We start from the raw sequence: 13,912 nt of genomic DNA on the forward strand, positions 1-13,912 counted from the left end.
TTTGCAGTATCCAAGAGATTCTCAGACAGACACGCGAATTGGAAAGGAGGGATATGGGACAAACACGGCTCAGGTAGACAGTCATGAGTTGGGCTGAAGGGCCAGGTTTTGGGCTGTATATGAGTTGGGAAGTGAGGGCAACACACAAGGACGTAGAAGGGGAATTTCTGTCAACATCGGCCAGAATACCGGCTGAAGATGGAATGCCGTGTTCCAGAGGGAATCAGGGACCGGAATCATTTATCACTTGGTGGTGGAGATCCTGGGACCCTGAAACACTGAAGCTCCTTCTACATCATCTCATCACACACTCCCAGGGTCAGACACAGAGTGAAGCTCCCTCCACACCGTCCAGCGATCCCAGCCTGGGTACAGGCGGCCAGTCATGATGGGTGAGTGCATGACTAGTGATGACTGGTCAAACGGAGACAGGATGGGTGGTTTCTTATCACTTAAATGTTGCAGTGGTCAGGCATTTCCCAATGTCAATTGAATGCCAACCCAGAAACCACAGAGTAAAAAATAGAGTCAAAGGAGGGAGGGAAGGGGAGAGAGAGGGGGAGGGGGAAGGGGGGAAGGGAGGAAGGGGGAAGGGAGGAAGGGGGGAAGGGAGGAAGGGGGGAAGGGAGGAAGGGGGGAAGGGAGGAAGGGGGAAGGGGGAAGGGGGAAGGGGGAAGGGGGAAGGGGGAAGGGGGGAAGGGGGAAGGGGGAAGGGGGAAGGGGGAAGGGGGAAGGGGGAAGGGGGAAGGGGGAAGGGGGAAGGGGAGGGGGAGGGGGAGGGGGAGGGGGAGGGGGGGGGAAGGGGGGAAGGGGGGAAGGGGGGAAGGGGGGAAGGGGGAAGGGGGAAGGGGGAAGGGGGAAGGGGGAAGGGGGGAAGGGGGAAGGGGGAAGGGGGGAAGGGGGGAAGGGGGGAAGGGGAGAGATCAGTCAAAAGGCGGGAGAGAAAGGATCAAGAGAAAGAGAAAAAGTGAGATCGAGAGAAAAGAGCAAGAAAAAAGAGAAAGAGAAGGAGCGAGAGATCAGGGAAAAGGGGAAAGAGAGAGAGAAAGGGGAGAGAGAGAAAGGGGGAAGGGGACAGAGGAATGTGGGAGAGAGAGAGGGACCGACATATCGCCAGTGGGTTATCCACGTCCCTGGGGGTAGTGCGGGCCAGAGTCAGGCAGGCTCGGGCCGGGAGAGGGAGAGGGGAACAAGCGGACACGCACAGACACAGGCCACACCCTGGATCTGTCCGCGGTGCCCACCCCTCGCCTCACCACACACTCCAGCCCGGGAGGCCCTCGGCAATGAGGAAGTTGGGGAAAATGAGCCCCACACGCCCCTTCCCCTCCCCTCCGGAGCACAGACTTTTCCCATTTCTTCCCGTCCCCCGGGAAGGAGAAAGTGGTGGGGGGGGGTGGGGGAGCTTTTCCTGGGCTGCTATTTTCTAATCTGCTGGTATACAGCAGAACACCGCCCCCACCCCCAGGACCAGTTTATTTTCTCGCTAAAAATCCGAAGAGCAGCGTTCGATTTAACAATAGGCAGACTTTAAACAAAGCCTAGAGGGAGCTCGAACATGCCAAAGCCACGAACATTAAAAAAAATCTCCAAATCTGCATTAGATTCCAGTCAGCTTTCCCGGCGGGAAGACAGGGAAAAAAAAGTCGTCGTAAACTTCTTCCCGCCCTCCCCCGTAGATAACGTTTTGGGAATAAGTGTAAGCGGTGTGCGGGGGAGTGCAGGCATTGTGTAGTCGGGGGGGGGGAATAATCTTTCTTGTAAAAGGACAAAAGTGGACGGACGGCCTTTTGAAGTCGAAGTTTACTGTAAAAATGACGACTCGCATTCCCGAAAGAGAGCGTCTGCCAGACAGAAGAAAAGCGGTCCCCCCCCCCACCCCCCAACTCCTCAAGAGGAAAACACACACACACACACACACACAGGCAAATCGGCTTGGAACAGGACGAGTTACAGAATTTCTAATCCGAAGGGAACAGTAGTTCTCACCCCTCTCCCTTCACAGAAAAAAAGGAGTGTGCGTTTGAAAAGCGTGATTCACCCCTTACAAAGAAACACACTGGGTCGGGCTTGTGTGTAGCGAACTTCACGTCCAAAGTTCGCCAGCTTTAATCACAACCCCCCCCAACACCTCCCAAAGATTATCGTAAGAAACCGTTACCCTTAAAATTTACCTCCTAAAACTTTAACCACCCCAAAATGCAGCATCCCATGTTAAAACTCTGCCCTCAAAAGCCGTCCCCTTACAATGCGCACCTAAAAAGCGGTTAATCCGAACATCCGCCCCACGAAAGAAGCAATACTTTTAAAATTTAAACCCCCCTCCCCCTCGCTTCCACAGTCAATCCCAGGAGATTTTACCCCCCCCCCCATTAAACCGTTAAGAGATATGATTGTCGGCTTCCTCAACTTTTTTTTAAGTTTCGTCGTTGCAAATCTTCGGAAAACGTTGGTGAACAGTTTGGCAAGAAGTTTCGCAAACTTTTCAAAAAGACATTGTGTTATCCAAGTACATTTATTTCCAATACATACTACCTTGAGATTCATTCCCTTGCAGGCATCTACAGGACAATTGAGGAATACTGTAATAGATTTTAAGACCATACACTCGAGATTCCTTCCCTGTTAGACATTTACAGGAAACTAAGGGAACACAATAGAAATTAATACCAAATATCCGGAGGTTAATTTTCTTGCGGGCATTTTCAGGAAAATAAATAAATAAAATGCAACAGAATTTTGGGCTACATATTCGAGATTCATTTTCTTGCAGGCATTTACAAAAAAATAAATAAATAAAATGCAACAGAATTTTGGGCTACATATTCGAGATTCATTTTCTTGCGGGCATTTGTAGGAAAATAAATAAATAAATAAATCGAGTCGAATTTTGGACCACTTACTGTATTCGAGATTCGTTTTCTTGTCGGCATTTACGGGAGAGAAAAATAAAGTTTACGACTAAATTTGTTAAAAATTGCGTGGAAGTCAGTGTGCAAGACAGACCAGCGTGCAGAAGACGTCAAGTGTACAAATTTAAACATAATAACCAGTTCTCTCCAGCCAAAGTTTAATTACTGTATTATATTTTTTTGAAAGGGGTGGGGGCTAACTTACCGATAGAGACCAACTTGATATTTTCCCGATCCAAGAATTCTAAGCCCACCGACACGTTCTCCAGTTGCATCTGCCTGAAGTTGGGTCGCTGGTTAAACTTTCGGAACATCTTCTTCTGGCTGAGAACCTCCAGCAGGGCGATGAGGCGCAACCCATCGCTCAGGTCCGTCTGTAAGTTGGCGATCCGCTTATTCACACACTTGAGGTGCTCGTTACACCAACGAGTGAACGTGTTCTGCTGGATCTTTTTCCAGGGCGCGTCATCCGCCAGGTCCTTCTCGGTGGCCGGCATCTCTCCGTCTGCTGCCGCTGCCGCTGCCGCCGCCGTCGCTGGTGCTGCGGGCGAGCCCAGCTTTTGACTCGGGTTGCTCATGGTGAAGAGAGCGAGCGCTCACAGTCTTGTCGCTGTTTGGGAGGAGACTGCTGTTTAATGTTCGTGTCTTAAAGGGGCCGTGCCCTCCCTCCTCCGCCCGCTCCCTTCCACTCCCCTCTACCCTCTCCCTCCACCCCCCAAACAATCCATTCTCCGCTCCATCCCCCTCCCTTTCTCTCCTCACTACCCTCCGCTCCCCCTCTTCCTCTCATCTGCTTCCCTCACCTCTTCTCCCCCTCCCTTTCCCATCTCTCCTCCTCTCTCTCCCCTCTACCTCCTCTCCTCCCCCTCCCCTCCCGCTTCTCCTCCCCTCCCCTTCCTTCCCTTCCCTCTTCTCCTCCCCCCTCCCTTCCCTCTTCTCCTCCCCCCTTCCCTTCCCTCTTCTCCTCCCCCTTCCCTTCCCTCTTCTCCTCCCCCCTTCCCTTCCCTCTTCTCCTCCCCCCTTCCCTCTTCTCCTCCCCCCTTCCCTTCCCTCTTCTCCTCCCCCCTTCCCTTCCCTCTTCTCCTCCCCTTCCCTTCCCTCTCTCTCCCCTACTCCCCTCCTCTCCCTTTCCTCTCTTTCTCTTCCCTCTCTCCTCTCCCCTTTCTCTCACCTCCCCTCCCTCCCCTCCCTCCCCTCCCTCCCTTCCCTCCCTCTCCTCCTCCCCTTGACCTTCTTTCCCCTACTACCATCCGCTCACCCCTCCCTCCCCTCCTCCACTACCCTCACTTCCCTCCTCCCTCCCCTCACTTCTCTGCTCTCCCGTCCCTCTTTTCCTCGCCCCTTGACCTCCTTTTCCCTAATTCCATCCCTTCACCCCTCCCTCCCTCACCTCCCTTTTCTCCCCTCCATCCCTCTCCTCCCTCCTCCCTTCCATCCCTCCCCTCCCTCCGCTCCCGTCCCTCCCCTCCCTCCGCCCTCCTCCCTCCCCTCACTACCCCTACTGTCCCATCTTCTCTCCCCACCCCTGCACACATCTTGCGGTGGACCCCGGCCCCTGCAAGAGCTATTGAATATAGAGGCTTCACCAGGGTGCCCAGTCCCAGGGGTGAATTCATCTAGCGCCTAACTCCTCCCCCCCCAACACCCAGCCGACGTCTGAGTGAATTACCAGCCGGCTATTCGACCATATAAGGCTGCACACCCTCCAAATCCGACCCAAAGAGAGAGGATGGAAGAGGTTAACGTCTGTGGGATTTTTTTCTTGGGGGAAGGGATGGGAGAGGGTTTAGTTTATTGGGGTTATGAGGACTATTAAAATGTCCCAAATCACTCTGAGACGGCGTTTTGACTCGAGGGGGCTGGGATGGCAGGATCTCCTGGTTTTAATTTCGCACCGAGATCTCCTGCCAGAAAATCAACTTCGAACATTCAGCGCTGAGCTGATGTTTCTGGCCCCGGCTATTCGGCTGTGGGAGGCAGCGTTGAAACTCGGCTCTTCCTCCCCGCCCCTCCGACCGCCCCAAAACTAAACTCTGGTCCACCTTCCCCCTCCTCAGCCCAGTGAGATGGCCTCTCCACCCCGACTTTTCCCCTTTCCCTGCCTCTCCGGCTGTCTTCCCCTGTTCTCTCCTCTCATTCCCGCTCTCTCGCCCACCCTCAAGCCCTCTCTTCCCCCACTGTCTTCCCCATTCCCTCCTCTCAATACCCCCGTTCTTCCCTCTCCCTCCCCAATCCTTCCCTTCTCTCTACCTCTCCTCCTGTCTTCCCCGTCCTCTCCCCTCCCTCTCCCTCCTTCCCTCTCTCTCTGACCCTTCCCTCTCTGTCCCTCCTTCCCTCTCTGTCCCTCCTTCCCTCTCTTGCCCTCTTTCCCTCTCTCTCCCAATCCCTTCCCTCTCCCCCCTTCCCTCTCTCCCCCTCCTTCCCTCTCTCCCCAACCCTTCCCTCTCTCCCCGACCCTTCCCTCTCTTCCCTCCAAAACCTCTCTCTCCCTCCTTCCCTCTCTCCCCGACCCTTCCCTCTCTCCCCCCCTTCCCTCTCTCCCTGACCCTTCCCTCTCTCCCCTCCAAAACCTCTCTCTCCCTCCTTCCTTCTCTCCCTGACCCTTCCCTCTCTCCCCTCCAAAACCTCTCTCTCCCTCCTTCCTTCTCTCCCTGACCCTTCCCTCCCTCCCCTCCTTCCCTCTTTCTCCCTCTGTCCCTCTCTCCCCCTCCTTCCCTCCCTCCCCTCCTTCCCCCTCTCTCCCTCCTTCCCTCTCTCCCCGACCCTTCCCTCTCTCCCCGACCCTTCCCTCTCTCCCCATCCCTCTCTCCCTGACCCTTCCCTATATTCTCCCCACTCGTCTTCCCCAATTCTTTCCTCTCAATCCCCCACTCTTCCCTCTCTCCCTTTCCATTTTCTCCCTCCTGTCTTCCCCATTCTCTCCTTTCTCAAACCCTTCCCTCTCTCACTCCTCTTTCTCCCTCCCCAACCCTTCCCCATTCTCTCTCTCCTCCATCTTCCCCATTCTCTCCCCCTCTCTCCCCAACTCTTCCTTATTCTCTCCACCCCCCATCTTCCTCATTCTCTCCTCATGCACCCCTTCCCTCTTTCTGCTCCCTCTTTCCTCCCTGTCTCGACCCCACTTTTTTCTGTTCTCTCTTCCCTCCCTCCCCGAAAGTTCGCCCCTTCTTGCCCATTTCTCTCCCGCCCTCTATCCCCAGTCTCCCCTCCACCCGACATACCCCTCCCCAATTCCTCCCTCCCTCTTTTAGCACGACCCTCACACACCCAGTCCCCTCCCCCTCCCATCACCACCACCCCGCTCCCCCCACTGTGGCACGCTGTGAACTCCGGGCAGTGCGGGACCTACTGGATTTGTTGGGAGGTGTGGGGTGGGGAGGGGGAGAGGCAGGCTCCCGGGGCAGCTGGGGACGGCCCGAGTGTGAAGCCTTCCCCAGTCACTCAGCCCACCTGCCTGAGGAGGAGGGAAGGGGTTGTGCAGGGGGACAGGATGGAAATGGAGAGGGCACATTGCAGCCACGACACCAGAGAACATTCCGCTGTGGGCAGACACAGGCGTGCACACACGGACCCCACTCTCACTGGAGTTCAGAAGCATTGAAACCTACCGAATACTGAAAGAGTGGATGTGGATAGTGGGGGAGTCTAGGACCAGAGGGCACAGCCTCAGAGTAGAGGGAAGTCCATTTAGAACAGAGATGAGGAGAAATTTCTTCAGCCAGAGGGTGGGGAATCTGTGGAATTCATTGCCACCAGCAGCTGTGGAGGCCAAATCACACGGTGTACTTAAAGCAGAGCTTGATAGATTCTCGATTAGTCGGGGAATCAAAGTTTACGGGGAGAAGGCAGGAGAATGGGGTTGAGAGGGATAATAAATCAGCCATGATGGAATGGTTGAGCAGACTTGATGGGCCGAATGGCCGAATTCTGCTCCTATGCCTTATGGTCTTACCGCCACACCCCCCCCCGACAAGACACACCCTCTGCGTACACGATCCTCGAACCGAGGGAGCTCCACGCTGCGGCTGGGGCAGCGAGGAGGGAGCGCCGTGCTGCGGGAGGAGCAAGGAGGGAGACCTACAGGAGTGGCAGTGAGGAGGGAGCGCCCTCCAAGACAGGGGTGACGAGGAGGGGCGGCAAGGAGGGAGACCCACAGGAAAGGTAGTGAGGAGGGAGCGCCAAGCTGTGGGACAGGGGAGGGTGGGGGTCGAGGAGGGAGCACACTGCACTGAGGAAGGGGCAGTGAGACAGGAGAGACGAGGAGGAGGCTACCTCGGTGAAAATGTTAACCAGAAGCCCCCCGGAGGGGACACCAGCTGAGAGACAGGTCTCCTCCGGGGCGTCGGAATAAGACTCACTCCATCGCAGACACCCGGCTCGCTGTGGGATCACCCTGTGCTCAAAGGGACTGCGTGCGCCAGAGGAAATGGACCATTCACCTGTCAATCAACGCCCTGCAGCAGCTATCTCCAACTGCTGCCTGACTTCGCAGTGGGACAAGAAGAAACGACGTCCGGACAAAGCGAGTTCTGAACACATCCCAAATTCCAAGTTCCCACTGGACCAGACGTGACTAAGCCATGACTGTTCACATTCCAGAGATAATATTCACATGCTCTCAAACAGGGAAGATACCAGACCGTGCGAGAGTCTTTGCCCATTTAAGTCCATGCTGATTCTCTGCGTTGCCAGCACCCAGCACCCATTCACCTACCACTTACAGTAAAACAGATATTCCAACACTGTCTGGGACGGTGTGGAGGGAGCTTCACTCTGTGTCTGACCCCGGGAGTGTGTGACGGGACGAATTGGAGGGAATCTCACTCTGTGTCTGACCCCGGGAGTGTGTAACGGGACGAATTGGAGGGAATCTCACTCTGTGTCTGACCCTGGGAGTGTGATGGGACGGTATGGAGGGAGCTTCACTCTGTGTCTGACCCCGGAGTGTGTGATGGGACAGTGTGGAGGGAGCTTCACTCTGTGTCTGACCCCGGGAGTGTGTGATGGGACGGTGTGGAGGGAGCTTCACTCTGTGTTTGACCCTGGGAGTGTGTGATGGGACGGTGTGGAGGGAGCTTCACTCTGTGTCTGACCCCAGGAGTGTGTGATGGGACGGTGTGGAGGGAGCTTCACTGTGTCTGACCCCGGGAGTGTGTGATGGGACAGTGTGGAGGGAGCTTACTGTTACAATGAGGGGAGTGGGTTTTATCAGGACCTGGTGACACTGTTACCTTTACGCAATAGGTCACAGGCCCCAGAGAGTGATGTATTACAGGGACACCTAGGGGTACAGTTACATAGTTCGTGAAAGTGGTGTCCGCATGGTTTCCCAGGCTGGCCATCACTGGTGAGAATGTACAGGAGCTGAGCAGTAGCAATTTCACGCAGAGGGTTACGAGTAGCTGGTGGGGGGAGATAGTGTTAGAACTTTGAAAGGGCATGTGGTCAGATAAATGCATCAGGAAGTGCAGAGGGTTGGAGGGCAAATGGGTCTTGCTCAGTTACAGGACAAGTCGTCAGATTCAACATGATGTAATACTGGATACAGTAACACCGACACACCCCTCACCCCAACACCCACCCACCCCACACCCCAACACCGACACACCCCACACCCCTCACTGTGACACCGACACACCCCTCACCCCAACACCGACCCACCCCAACACCGACACACCCCACACCCCTCACTGTGACAGTGGCACTCCCCACACCCCTCACTGTGACACCGACACACTCCGCACCCCTCACCGTAACACCTACACACCCCACACCCCTCACTGTGACACTGACACACACCTCACCCCTCACTGTGACACCGACACACCCCACACCCCTCACTGTGACACCGACACACCCCACACCTCTCACTGTGACACCGACACACCCCACACCCCTCACTGTGACACCGACACACCCCACACCCCTCACCGTAACACCCACACAGCCCACACCCCTCACTGTGACACCGACACCCCACACCCCTCAGATGATCCAGATAGTGTACACTCCAGAGTTCTGAAAGAGGAGGCTGTAGAGATCATGGAGACATTAGTAATGATCTTTCAGGAATCACTGGATTCTGGAATGGTTCGGGAAGACTGGAAAATTGCAGATGTCACTCCGCTCTTGAAGAAGGGAGAGAGGCAGAGGAGGGAAACCAAGGCCAGCCAGTCTGACCTCAGTGGTTGGGAGGGTGTTGGAGTTGATTATTGAGGGTGAGGTTTCAGGGTACTTGGAGGCACATGATATAATAGGTCACAGTCAGCATGGTTTCCTCAAGGAAAAATCTTGCCTGACGAATCTGCTGGAATTCTTTGAAGAAATAACGAACAGGATAGACAAGGGAACGTCAGTGGATGTTGTGTACTTGGGTTTTCAGAAGGCCACTGACAAGGTGCCACACGTGAGGCTGCTTGGTAAGCTACGAGATCATGGTATTACAGGAAAGATTCTCGCATGGATAAAGCAGTCACTGATCGACAGGAGGCAAAGAGTGGGAATAAAGGGAGCCTTTTCTTGCTGATTGCTAGTGACTAGCGATGTTCCACAGGGGTCTGTGTTGGGACCAATTCTTTTTATCTTATATGCCAATGATTTGGCTGATGGAATTGATGGTTTTGACACTAAGTTTGCAGACAATGTGAAGGTAGGTGGAGGAGCAGGTACCTTTGAGGAAGCAGAGAGGCTACAGAAGGGTTTAGACAGATTAGGAGATTGGCCAAAAAAGTGGCAGGTGGAATATATTTTTGGAAAGTGTACGGTCATGTACTTTGGTAGAAGAAGTGAAAGGGTTGACTATTTTCTAAATGGAGAGAAAATACAAAAAAAAACTGAGGCGCGAAGGGATTTGGGATTCTTTCACAGGATTCCCTGAAGGATAAACCTCTGGTGAGAAACACGGATGCAATGTTAGCATTCATTTCATGAGGACTGGAATATAAAAGCAAAGATGTAATGTTGAAAGTCTATAAAGCACTGGTGAGGCCTCACCTGTCATATTGTGAGCAGTTTTGGGGCCCTTATCTTAGAAAGGAGGTGCTGAAACTGGAGAGGGTTCAAATGAGGTTCACTAAAATGATTCCAGGATTGAAAGGCTTGTCATATGAAGAGTGTTTGACGGCTCCGGGCCTGTACTCACTGGAGTTCAGAAGAATGAGGGGTTACCTCATTGAAGCCTATCGAATGGCAAAAGGCCTTGATAGAGTGGATGTGGAGAGGATGTTTCCTATGGTGGGAGAGACCAGAGGACACAGCCTCAGAATAGAGGGGTGTCCTTTTAGAACGGAGATGAAGAGGAATTTCTTTAGCCAGAGAGTGGTGAGTCTGTGGAATTCTTTGCCACAGGCAACGAATTGTGGAGGTCAAGTCTTTATGTATATTTAAGGCAGAGGTTGATAGATTCTTGATTGGTCAGGGCTTGGGGAGAAGGCAGGAGACTGGGGCTGAGAGGAAAAATGGATCAGCCATGATGAAATAGCAGAGCAGACTCCATGGGCCAAATGGCCTAATTCTGCTCCTATATCTTATAGACTTACAGTAGTGCCCTGACTTGCGTATCACGTAAAGAGCTGGGATGCAACATCTGTGGTCGGCTCCAAACAACTTGCAAATGGACCTGCCTCCGCCTACCCACCACCCTCCGATGCCCCTCAGGTTTGTCTAGCATTGTTCCCCTCTCACAATTATCCTGCACCATCTCATTTTAGACTTCCCTACCCTGGGGAAACGACTGATCATCGACATTATCTACCCCCCCCCCCCTGCGGCACCCCACCCCACCCCGTGGAGTTTGTAAGGTCAAGAACAGAAGACCATGTAGGAGTAGAATTAGGCCATTCCGCCAATCGATTACGCTGCACCAATTCTTCACGGCTGATCCCAGATCCCATTCAACCTCATACACCTGCCCTCTCACCACATCCCTTGACGCCCCAACTGATCAGGAATCTATCAACTTTTGCTTTAACTATACCCATGGACTTGGCCTCCATTGCAATCTGCCGCAGAGCATTCCACAGATTCACCACTCTTGCTAAAAAAAAACCTTCCTTACCTCCTTTCTAAAAAGGTCGCCCCTCAACACTGAGGCTGTGCCCTCTGGTTTTGGAGACCCCCGCCAGAGGAAACATCCTCTCCACAACCACCCTATCTAGTCCTGTCAACGTTCAGTAGGTGTCAATGCATTGCCTTACATTCCAATGAGTACAGGCCCAAATGCTCCTCATATGTTAACCCCTTCATTCCCGGAAACATTAAAGCACAGTGCCTGCCCTTCGAACCATGATGTTGTGCTGACCCTTTAACCTTCTCCAAGATCAATCTTGAGGCCCATGTCAGAATCAGGTTTATCATCACTCACATAGGTCATACAATTAGTTTTTTTTTGCGACAGCAGTATAGTGCAATACATAAAATTACTACAGTACTGTGCAAGCTATATATAGAAATAAATATATATATTTCTATTTATATTTATATGTGCCTGCGACATTTGCACAGTTGTGCAGGTCAGAGATAATAAAGCTGAAATCGGAATCCACCCAGATCACTTCAAGATACTGAGCACCGAGGTACAACAAGGGAAAGCAAAAAGAGAATGCAGAGCAATAATTCCACCCCAAGCCCGGCTGCACACGGGGCCGGCAACCCCGTCCCGTAAAAACCCAGAGCTACAGAAACTCCAAAGACCTCACCCCTCAGAGAGGAAGGATCTTCGCCCGGAGGGCGTACAGCACGGCGCAAAAATCTTCGGCACATGTTGAAACAAATCTGCAAACTTGGAGCAGGGTGTGAAGTTTTGCTCACCTACCTACGGGGAAGATGTAACTGCAGTTGCAAGAGTAGAGAGGAAACTTACCAAAGGATGTTGCCGGGTCTGGAGGATCTGATTTACAAGGAAAGATTGAACAGGTTAGGACTTTATTCCTTGGAATGCAGAAGACTGAGAGGAGATTTGATAGAGATATACAAAATGATGAGGGTTGTAGATAGGGCAAACACAAGCAGGCTTTTTCCACTGAAGTCGGGCGGGACGACAACTCAAGGCCATGGGTTAACGGTGAAAGGTGAGAAGTTTACGGGGAACGTGAGGGGAAACTTCTCCCCTAAGAGGGCCGTGAGAGTGCGGAATGAGCTGCATGCGAGCTCGATTGCAACGTTGAGAAGTTTGGATAGGTGGGGCTATGGTCCCAGGGCAGGTCAATGGGACCAGGTAGTTTAAATTGCTCGGCACAGACTAGATGGGCCAAAGGGCCTGTTTTTGCACTGTACTTTTCAAAGACTCTAAAGTGAAGATGCTTTCAAAATTAAAGAAATGAGAAGTTTCTGTAAAGAGCAGTAAACAGTAATAAAACGAAATCAAATCAATATTTGGTGTGACCACTCTGTGCCTTTAAAACTGCATCTTCGGTATTGTCAAGCAGTTTTATAAGAAAATCAGCTGCTAGGTTGCTCCAGGCGTCTTGGAGAATTTGTCACAATTCCTCTGTAGATTTTGGCTGTCTCACTTGCTTCTGTCTCTCCAGAACCTCAGACAGCCTTGATGATGTTAAGATCAGGGCTCTGAGGAGACCATACCATCTGAAAACATTACAGATCTAGGGTGCCTAAGACTTTTGCACATTTCTGTATGGAGTCGTGTGGTGAAAGCCGAAGCCACACGGCTAATCAAACTTCTATTGTCCCAGGACAGGGGACTCTGTCGAGCAGCCTGTGCCCCAGTCAGGGTGATGGCAGGGGCAGGTGAACAACAGAAGGGAGAAGAAATTGTTATTGAAGTCATTGCAAGGATGGGAAGCTTTAGAGAGGGTGCAGAGCCAATTCACCAGGGTGCTGCCTGGATTAGAGAGGGTGCAGAGGAGATTCACCAGGATGCTGCCTGGATTAGAGAGGGTGCAGAGGAGATTGGCCAGGATGCTGCCTGGATTAGAGAGGGTGCAGAGGAGATTGGCCAGGATGCTGCCTGGATTAGAGAGGGTGCAGAGGAGATTGGCCAGGATGCTGCCTGGATTAGAGAGGGTGCAGAGGAGATTCACCAGGATGCTGCCTGGATTAGAGAGGGTGCAGAGGAGATTCACCAGGATGCTGCCTGGATTAGAGAGGGTGCAGAGGAGATTCACCAGGATGCTGCCTGGATTAGAGAGGGTGCAGAGGAGATTCACCAGGATGCTGCCTGGATTAGAGAGGGTGCAGAGGAGATTGGCCAGGATGCTGCCTGGATTAGAGAGGGTGCAGAGGAGATTCACCAGGATGCTGCCTGGATTAGAGAGGGTGCAGAGGAGATTCACCAGGATGCTGCCTGGATTAGAGAGGGTGCAGAGGAGATTGGCCAGGATGCTGCCTGGATTAGAGAGGGTGCAGAGGAGATTCACCAGGATGCTGCCTGGATTAGAGAGGGTGCAGAGGAGATTCACCAGGATGCTGCCTGGATTAGAGAGGGTGCAGAGGAGATTCACCAGGATGCTGCCTGGATCAGAGAGGGTGCAGAGGAGATTCACCAGGATGCTACCTGGACTAGAGAGCGCGTCTTGTGAGGAAAGGTTGAGTGAGCTAGGGCTTTTCACTTTGGCGCGACGGAGGATGAGAAGTGACTTGATAGAAGTGTATAAGATGGTAAGAGGCAGAGATCGAGCGGACAGCCAGAGTGGAAATGCCTCATAGGATTGAGACATAACGTTAAGGTGATTGAAGGAAAGTATGGGGCGGGGGGGGGGAAGTCAGAGATAAGTTTTTATACACAGAGTGGTGCGTGTGTGAAATACCCTGCGATGGGTGGTAGTAGAGGCAGATACACTGGAGGCATTTAAGAGACTCACATGACTGAAAGAAAAGTGAAGGGTTACATGTGAGGGAAGGGTTAGATTGACATTGGAGTAGGTTAAAAGGTCAGCAGAATATAACTGGCCAAAGGGCTGTTAGTACCATAGCTGTTCTATGCACACTTATAATTCCATATGCCTCTATTGGGCCTCCGATGCTCCAGAGAAAACAACCCAAGT

General features: G+C 52.6%; 1 protein-coding gene across 2 annotated transcripts in view; it reads right to left on the reverse strand.

The window, feature by feature from the left end:
• The window catches only part of LOC134338941 (filamin-A-like), a 107,226-nt gene that overhangs the window by 87,977 nt on the left and 5,337 nt on the right, over positions 1 to 13,912 (reverse strand). For both annotated transcript variants that reach the window (XM_063035153.1, XM_063035151.1), the window contains exon 2: positions 3,118 to 3,522. In XM_063035153.1, the coding sequence (XP_062891223.1) occupies positions 3,118 to 3,490 (373 nt within the window). In that variant the 5' untranslated portion in view covers positions 3,491 to 3,522. The remainder of the gene's footprint in view (positions 1 to 3,117; positions 3,523 to 13,912) is intronic.

Source organism: Mobula hypostoma, chromosome 28 (genome assembly GCF_963921235.1).
Source record: "Mobula hypostoma chromosome 28, sMobHyp1.1, whole genome shotgun sequence".
Taxonomy (NCBI): Eukaryota; Metazoa; Chordata; class Chondrichthyes; order Myliobatiformes; family Myliobatidae; genus Mobula; species Mobula hypostoma.